Raw genomic sequence first — 10,020 nt, 5'->3', positions numbered from 1 at the left:
AAATTTATAATAATTTATTCTCTATGACAATGTATTTATAAGCTAATTTGTCACATAAGAAAGATTCATACTCATCCTTCGTAGCATTTAAAAGATATTAACTAAGGTTGCATTTACCACAATTGAAACATAATCTATCAATGGTAAAACAAAAAGTGGACCTTAGCGGATTACATTTGCTATTGTTTACCTGTAATTTATAATCGTAATGAAATGTGAGACTTGTCTCCAAATTTGTAACCAAATCTTGCAATTTAACCGAGTAATAAAGGATGCTCAATCTAATTGTACTTGAAAATTACGTATGACTCACTACCTTTACTGTTATCGTTAATGTAATCATAACAGATATTATTATTATAGCATAGTAACATTATGATAATCATAAATTTGTCACATTTACTATATTACCTTTATCATTGACCATAACAACAATGGTAATAATAAATATAAAAGATTTGTTATTCCAAGTAAATGCTATAAAAAAATAATTCAACTATATTTACGATTCAACATCAATTTTCATTACGATTTATTAAATTGTCATGACTTTGATGGGATAGAAATAAAAATGACTTCTAAGGAAAAGGTATAATTAGAGGATAAGTTAGTCAAAATGGAGAAGGCTGTGGCCATTTTGGGAAGAAGGACATTCAACCACTTTCTGGTCTCCACTTCTAGACCATCTCTTGCTTTCTTCTTGCTTCACCATAATTATTCTCTCACAGTTTCTAAATCCTCTGGGGGTACCCGCACGAAGGGGGAGACGGCATATACATGGAGATGTCCTATTTCTTCTTCATGTTCTCCTAATTCTCCTCCACTTTTTTCGCCCATTTTCTGTGTTTTCCCTTTCTTAATTCCTAATGGCGGGTCAACCGTCAGATTCTTCCCCTCTTATTCCTCCGGCGCCGATCAGCGACCCCAGTGAGATCGACCTCGAAGCCGGCCAAGGGGAACAAATTCAGTGTAGAATTTGCCTCGAGACCGATGGTAATTTGACATTCCTTTGTTTTTCAGTTTTTTTCCTAGGTTTCGACTATTTTCCGACGGTTGGTGGGGGTTGTTTTCGTTTGGGCATGTTTTACATTTTCCTTCTGGGAAATTCATATTCGATAGGTTTTGCTAATTTGTTCTGCTTTCTTTTTAATCAATGGCTCAATGTAGCGTTTTAGGCAAAGTTTTTTGGACCTAGAATCACAATATTCCAAATTTACGGTGTGTTTCTTTATGATCGAAGATTTTTTTTTTGCAATACCGTGAGGCTTGAAGTCTAATGATTAGGTTCTTCGATGTTAAAAATTTGATAAATTGACCGGGTAACGAGCTATGTTAACTATTGCAGCCCCCGCCCCTCTCCCCCACTTGGCATTTGTGTTTTAGAATTTTTTAGAGTTGACTGTTCATTTAAAGTCTAGTATAACGGTATAAGAGGGTGCTATCACATCGGAACCATGGGAGTATTTTAAATTCACCAATGTGCTTGTTTCGTTACCTAATCAGGTAGGGATTTTATTGCTCCTTGCAAATGCAAAGGGACATCAAAGTATGTTCATAGAGAATGTCTGGATCATTGGCGAGCCGTGAAGGTATGAATGCTATCTGGACCTTGTGTACTTATGTAAATTTAACTCTGGCATGTTAGCGTTCTAATGTCGCTTTCAATATGCTTAACTGTAGTATAAATGCTGTGTAAATATGGTCAGAGTGAATTATTATGTTCCTGGTTGTAGATATCATTTGTACCGGTCATCTATTAATTAGAGTCATACATCCAAGATGATTGGCAATTGCGTTTGCTGTTAATTGTTACTCCTTCTCTCTCTACTACTCGCCCGTCGCCTTGATACCTCTGAATGTTGTTGAAGAGGCAAAAGTTGGTAGACATTTTTCTTATGCCTTTCATTTTAAAATATTGATTGCTGTTGATAGGTTACTCTTCTCCTTTAGGCCCTCCAACGTTAACTTGAATATTGATGGTTTCAATGTTAGTTTAGTTGTTGTGAATGAATTTTCAAATAAAGTTGCTCATAATACACCCCTGAATTTGCATGATTATATTTCTCACCTTAATGACTAAGTTTAGCCTTAACAAGTGATTGTTAAGATACCTAGTGTTGGAATTCTTTGAATTTGTTTGTTGGCGCTTCGAACAGCCAAGTACGGGGGTCTTGCTGACCGGTCAGCAAGTCGGGGTCTAGGGGCGACGCCCTCGAAACCTATTCAAAATTCGTATTTAGCATATTTACTTATTTGTAGTTATTTACGATTATGACCCTAGGGTTTAGAGTAGTGCGCTATATAAACTCTCTAACTCTTAGAGACGCCGTTTTTTTGCTATATTCTGAAAACATTCTCTCTAATGATATTGTTCTCCTTCTACTCTATGGACGTAGCTAACACACCGTTAGTGAACGACGTATATCTGTGTGTTAATATTTTTGTACATTTTTGTATTCTTTAATTGCCGATTACGTAACACCTAGTTTAGCCTTAACAAGTGATAGATATCTTTCATTGCTTAAGAGATTTACTTGTATTTTGGCATCATTAGCTCTGTTCTCCTTGCACCAGCATTATTGAAATTTCAATTCTATCACACGGTTAACTCTAATTTAGGGTCATCAACAAAATAAAGAATATCCCTACTCTTGGGTGGTATTTGTATCTGCCTGCACCTGTCATATTGGCCTAGTATTTACAGTCTCAGTTTTATCTTCTTAGACTGGTCCTATGTTTATTTAGGAAAAGAAAGAAGGAAATTACCATAGCCATCATTTAGTTACATTTGGTCATCTGTGGTTAAAATTGCAGGAAGGGTTTGCTTTTGCTCACTGTACCACATGTAAGGCCCCTTACCATTTGAGAGTACATGCCGTTGCTGACAGGAAATGGCGAACCCTGAAATTTCGATTTTTTGTGACTAGAGACATTATATTTATATTTTTGGCGGTTCAGCTTGTAAGTTTCATGTTTTCTATTTGATTTATTGTTAAATCAATTTATGTTGTAGCAGTAGTTATTTTGTGTATAATAATTTCTATTCCTTTGTTTATCTTTGTGCAGGTAATTGCTTCTCTGGGATATTTGACATATTTTGTAGATGGTTGTCAACATTACTGGCTTCGTCTTACTTGGGATTTTGATAGCAAAATTAGTTTTTATTACATATGCGGTAAAATCTCAATAAGCTGATTCAAGCTTTGCATGCACAATTTATGTTATAGCAGTAGAGCATAAGCTTGTTTGGCCCATAGCTACAAGCCTTTCGTCTTAGTGACCTTGTTTGCTGGTCTTTTTAGGGCGCTTCTGACTTTTGTGCGTTCTTATCAAGAGAACTTTGATGACAAGTAATAATATATCATTTACTTGATTGATTCTAACATTTTATGTACTCTTGCAGTGTGCTCTAGTTAGAAAGAAGTTGCTTTTAATTTATTTAACAAGTATTTTAAGAATTGATTAGCTACTAGAAGGGATGTATCTAAAATTGCAAAAGTTATTGTAGAAGTGAGAAGAATTTTTGAGTGGTTGTCTTCAGAGAGATGCTAAAGACGAGAGAAAGTGTATACTAGAGGAGTGTCGAGAGACTAGGGAGAGAGATTGTCTATGGAAAAAAAACCAGTGAGATAAAGTGTGTAGAGAGAAGGGAAATTTTTCGTGCTTTCATTGAAACTAGTGTAAGCTAATGAAAGTGCAAGGCCAAAAAACAACAGCTGAAAAAACGTGCTGATTACGTTATGGCGAGATTTGATTCATATCGTTGTTGAACCTCATAAGAAGGAAGTAATAAATGGATTATGGCCCTTTACTATAATTATAATAAGAGTTCTATAATAAGTCAACTTGAAATATGCCTATAAATTTTAGGTTAAAATACCATTTTGGTCTCTATATTTTGAAGTTTGTTCAATTTTAATTTTGTACTTATGTCCAATTTTAGTCTCCATTACTTTCAAGAAATCCTAAATTTAGTCCCCAACTCCCTACTGCTTGTTTATTATTAATTTTTTCAAAAACTTTATGTTATTTATTAGCATTTTTATTATACATTTAAAAACATATTCACATTATTTCCTTGCACTGTATGAAAATTATTATTATTATTTAGCCAATTTCCATAAAAGTCAATTTTGAGGGACTAAATTTTAAATTTATTTAACGTACAGGGTCTAATATTGAACCAACTCTCAAGTACAAGGACTAAATTGTCATTTTAACCTAGATTTTAGTTCTTGATGTTAGATGCTATTCTGTAATACAAAATAAAAAGAAATATTTCAATTTATTTATTACCACTTCCAGTAATCTTTCAATTTTGTTTTTCTTAGTCTGCGTTATTTCCTATGCAGGAGCTTTATTATTTTTTGCATTGCTCGGCTTATCTGGATGCTTCATCACTTGTTATGATCGGAGAGTTAGAAGTGATTTGGCTCAACCATGTAGAGAATTGTGTCTATGTTGTTGCCACCCTGGGTATAAATCTATTTTCGCAGTTTCTTTTGGAATTATGTTCAAAATTTATTATTTTCATATCTTAACAATGTTTGTTGAGGAGCTTAGGCTCATTCTTTGGCGTAACTGCTTTCATGCAGTGATGATTCTCTAACTCAACTGATTTTTTTTCTATTCTGCTTCCCGTTCCATTGTAATCGAAAGAATATTGCTGGAAATATAGAATATCCAATATTTAGCCAAGCTAGGAATTATATTTTAGATTGATGACAAAAATCCTTGTCAAAGCTCTTTTTATCTTTCTCTATCAAATTATAGAATATAAACGTTGGAAATATTTAGCAAACGTTAGTATTTTTAGTTTATTTAACCGCCTCAGGTTTTCATTTGTTTCTTCTATCTTTCCAGACTTTGCGCCGACTGCCATTTACCTGGTACTCTTTGTATGTGGACTGACTGTACCACTTGCTTCGAAAGTTGTGGAAGCATAGCAACTGAATGTGGATGCCTAGGAGGTGCTGGTGAAGCAGGATTGCCATTATTATTTATAATGGCCTTAGTTGTTCTTGGTTTGTTCACAGTGATTGGTATATTCTACAGTGTCTTGGTGGCTACCATGGTTGGACAACGAATATGGCAACGACACTATCACATACTCGCAAAAAGAATGCTAACAAAGGTGAGTTGGTTGATCTCTTTTGAGCTGCGCTTGTGCTTAACTTTCGAACACTGAGCTAGGAGAGTAAATACTTGAATATGGCTTTTTTTCTGTACACTAGACTAGCTGTTGACATAAACACAACCCACTAAAGTTGGGTGAGTTTGAGATTTCATTTTGAAAAATGTATTTTTAAGTGAAGCATTTATTATGTAAGCAAAACTAATTAAATGTTTCATCTAAAAACACTTTAAGTGCTTCTAATCTACTTTTATAACTTTTCAGACAACGTGTGATAAGTGTTTTGAATTGGTTAATAGTACTTTTCAAAAAATTTACTCAACCCTACGATTTAAAAGAGAGCCAAACTATTAGAAAATGAATATGAAAGTCAACATCACGGATGAAGGTGGATGCCCTTCAAGCTGGCCAAGCACATCCATTCACGAGGGGTGTCTTATTGGTCTGTGGGTTGGAAAATGTTGGACATGACCTCCATCTTTGGGGGAAGAAAGATAACAGGAGTGGGGGACATTAATGGTTCAAAACCAAATGCTATTTTCCATCTTTGGGATGGTATTGTGCTATGCTTGAATTGTCACTTATGAATATGTTGGTTTTGATTGATTACCATCTTTTGAAACGTTTTGATTTCTTTCAGGAATATGTTGTGGAAGATGTTGATGGGGAGATGACAGGATCTGACTGGTTACCTCCACCACTTCCAGCAGAGCACGTTCAACAACTGAAAACTCTTGGCCTTTTATGAAATGAAATGGGTAAGTTATCATTTTGTCCTGAAGAGCACCTGTTGAAGCTTGAACTGACCATATGCTTTTGCTGCTGAGTTGCACTTTTTTACTCTGGACAAAGAAAGTCTTATACATATGCTCACAAAATATGTCACAGCCTCTGCTTTTCTTCTGTATGTTAGAATGGCTAGCTTTTGTCTTATCCGTGTGAGAAAATGGGAACGAATTTGAATACCAAGAAATCAAAACTGACAAAAGTCTAAAACTTTATTATTTTAACATTTCTCTTACAGAGTATAAAGTGTATTTGTGAATTGACTACTCTTTCTCTTCCGTCTTCCTCTTTGATTGAAAAAAGAAGAAATAGGCACTTTTTTTTTTTAATCTTTTTTTAAAAAGAACTAAACTTTTCTCGGTCTGCAGGAATATATGTATTTTTTTAGTACAATTAGAGATAAAAGGGTTTAAACGACAGATCTCGCGAATTTTTTTTTTTGTATTCTTCTCTTCCATTTGTCAAAAACCAAAATGATGATGAGTATTAATATTCTTGCCGATGAAAACGACACTATAGTAAATATTAAGCACGTTTTAGGAATAAAATTGGGCTTCTTTTTATTATTCTTTTTAGTTTCAAAATTTTCACTGAAATATGTTTTCGAAGATTGATCATTACTCACAAGATTACAAGGAAAGTCGTTAAGACATTAATTATTAACTATAACTACATTGATTTATTTTTCATTATAAAGCATTTTTTTTTAAAGATGGTTTAAATTAAATTAGCACGTTTTTTGAAAATTCGTTCAAATAGTTTTTTTTTATCTATCTCGGACGGGATTGATACCGAGATTTAGTTAAAATTCCATTTTTCTTAATTTATCGATTGTTTTGAGCCTGGACTTGCTACATACATCTCGCTTTATTATACCCAAAATTTGGGTAAAAAAATAGAAATATTATATAATCTTTCACACTATCAAATATTACAAAATGTGAAATTTTAAAAAGATAATTGGTAAATTATTTAGATAATCAGTAAATTAATTTAGAAATTCGTGTAAATATAGATTGAAAGTAAAATTTGTAAGATTTTATATAAGATTTGGGAACTGTTGTAAGAGAAAATTCAAGAAATAAGAGTTGGTATAAAATTTGGAGAGATCGCATATGATTTGAAAAAATTATGTGAATCTCCCTATTAATTTCGCGCAAAATAACATCGAGATTGTATATATTTGGACTTTTTCGGTGAAGTCTTGAGCATAATTAACACTCAAATTCCATATATTTGAGTTTGTCGAATCTCGAGCCAGATTATTCTATATATATCCCAAATCTTAACCAACCTTGCAAAATTTGATCTTTCTCCAAATTTAAAAATGGTGAATCAATTTGAAAAATCTATTTTGATAATTGGAAAACTTATTTAGAATTTTGGAAATTCATATAATTGTAAAAACTCGGTGTGTAATCAGGCGACATGTTCCGAGAAGTTCCAAAACAATCAATAAGTTAGAAAAAGTGATTTTTTTTACTAAATCTTGGTGGTCGATCTCCCCTGAGAAAAATTATTCTTGTGATTTAAAAAAAAAATGTTAATTTTATAAGGTGAAAACTTAAAGTGTGACAATTTTTCCAATTATTAAAACTCCAATCAAATTCAATTTTAATATACATATTGCAAGAGTGAAATTTATTTGTAATAATAAACGGAAAATGAATACATATTAAAAGAATATACTGAATGTCTGTATAATTTATGACAGTCTTCTAATTATTATCGTTAAAATATGATTTTATATATAAGCTAACAACATGTATTTGATTTAAATGATCTAAAAGACTAAAAATACGAAGTTTTTTTTTTTATATTATATTTATTTAGTATATATATAAACAAAACAAAATGCGTGGAATGTCACCGCCCGCTGCTTGGAGACAACCTGTAATACGGTGCCACGTATTCTGCATAAGAAATTAATCGTATTTGTAGGGTGAAATTAATAATTAATGTGAAGGACATATAAAAATTAGACACGTATTACTGACATGAATCTGATGTGTTAGCGTTGTCGGTGATGTGGTTTTGGTTTTGAGATCAAAACCATTTGCTGAGTTTGGCTGTTTTGATTATCGAAAACCACTTTCTTTTTGCCAAAGAAAAGAAAAAGGATTAAGAAAATGGGTCCCCAAGCAACTAAACAAACAAAGAATTTGATTCTTGCCTTAAAAGATAATCTATACCCATTACCCAAATAGTAGGAGGAAGAAAAAAGGAAAAATTGCATGCTTCTAGTTCTAAATTGTTGTGAACTTGAAAAACACAATCGAAATGAATATCAATAAAATATAATATAATATATTAATAAAATAAATAAATATTAAAATAAATTAAACATAATATACAAATAAACAAAATATAAAATAAGAAATTTCTCTAAATTCTCCACTTACACCAATTACACCAATTTTCTTGGACTTTGCCCTATGTATGTATGTCTTCCAAAATCCATTAAATGCCACTATTTATAGGCAATTTGACAAGTAGGAGATGNAATGAATATCAATAAAATATAATATAATATATTAATAAAATAAATAAATATTAAAATAAATTAAACATAATATATAAATTAACGAAATATAAAATAAGAAATTTCTATAAATTCTCCACTTTCTCCAATTTTCTTGGATTTTGCCCAACCTGTGTGGATTACATAGACACTAATAGTGCACAAACACTTTGGGAAATGGAGATATGACACATGGTCAATGGATACTAAGTAGGAGCATCTAATAGACATCTATTATCATAATATTTATAATATTCTCCCTTAGATGCCCATTATATATATGAAATATGCGTCATTAAAAACCTTACTAGGAAAAACACAATAGAAAAAACCCTAGTGAAGGAAAAAGCTTAACACAATAGAAAAAACCCTAGTGAAGGAAAAAGCTTACACATTTCATATAATATATACTCCTAAAAAAGTACAATATATTTACTCCCCCTCATGATAACATCACTTAAGATCTCTGAGTTGCCGCATTCTGATGTTGTGCACCGATTTCTCAAACGTTGTGGTTGGTAATGATTTTATAAATAAGTCTACAAGGTTATCATTGGAACAAATGTGTTGTACAATGATGTCGCCATTTTTTTCAAAATCATGAGCATAGAGAAGTCTTGGTGAAATATGCTTTGTTCTATCTCCTTTAATATATCCTCTTTTAATTTAAGATATGTATGTTGTGTTACTTTCGTATAATATTGTTGGAAGATTTTTACTAGAAGACAACCCACATGTTCCACTAATGTGCTGACTATTGATCTTAGCCATACACATTCTCGACTAACATCGTGAATTGCAAAAATTTCAGCATGATTTGAGGAAGTGACAGTTATGGTTTGTTTCACTGATCGCCATGATATAGCAGTTTCTCCACATGTGAATAAATAACCTATTTGAGATCTAGCTTTGAGTGGATCAAATAAAAATCTAGAATCTGCATAACCCACTAGATCAAAATTTGATTTATTTGAATAAAATAAATCCATGTCGATCGTTCCTCAAATAAAACAGAGTATATGCTTAAATCTGTTCCTATAATTATTTTTTGTTAGAGATAAACTATATCTTGCTAATAAATTTGCTGAAAATATAATATCTGGTCTTGTATTATTAGTAATATACATAAGTACACCAATTGCACTAAGATATGGTACTTTAGGACCAAGAAGTTCTTCATTATCATCTTGAGATCGAAATATATCTTTCTTCACATCTAGTGAACAAACTTCCATTAATATGTTCAATGGATGTGCTTTGTTCATATAAAATTTTTTCAAAACTCCTGTATAAGTTAACTGATGAACAATTATCTCATTTGCTAAATGCTCAATTTGCAAACCCAGACAAAATTTTATTTTTCCAATATCTTTCATCTCAAATTCTTTCTTAAGATATTCTATTGTCTTTGAAAACTTTTCAGGAGTTCCAATTATATTTAAGTCATCAACATATACAGTTATAATAGCAAATCGTGACTGCAATTTTTTTTTATAAAAACACATAGATATATTAGATTTTTTTGATGTCATTCTTTGAACAAATATCCATTCAGGCAATTGTACTATATTCATACTGA

General features: G+C 31.9%; 1 protein-coding gene across 1 annotated transcript; it reads left to right on the top strand.

Annotated features, from left to right (window-relative positions):
* Nucleotides 1-611: 611 nt before the first annotated feature.
* LOC120074641 lies at nucleotides 612-6,186 on the top strand. Its single transcript, XM_039027827.1, has 7 exons — nucleotides 612-993; nucleotides 1,504-1,589; nucleotides 2,815-2,961; nucleotides 3,067-3,175; nucleotides 4,353-4,476; nucleotides 4,864-5,134; nucleotides 5,775-6,186. The coding sequence occupies exons 1-7, from the start codon at nucleotides 867-869 to the stop codon at nucleotides 5,880-5,882; spliced, it is 972 nt and encodes a 323-aa protein (XP_038883755.1). The 5' UTR covers nucleotides 612-866; the 3' UTR covers nucleotides 5,883-6,186.
* Nucleotides 6,187-10,020: the final 3,834 nt, after the last annotated feature.

This window comes from Benincasa hispida, chromosome 3 (assembly GCF_009727055.1).
Source record: "Benincasa hispida cultivar B227 chromosome 3, ASM972705v1, whole genome shotgun sequence".
NCBI lineage: Eukaryota > Viridiplantae > Streptophyta > Magnoliopsida > Cucurbitales > Cucurbitaceae > Benincasa > Benincasa hispida.
This window is presented reverse-complemented; position numbering and strand designations above follow the sequence as displayed.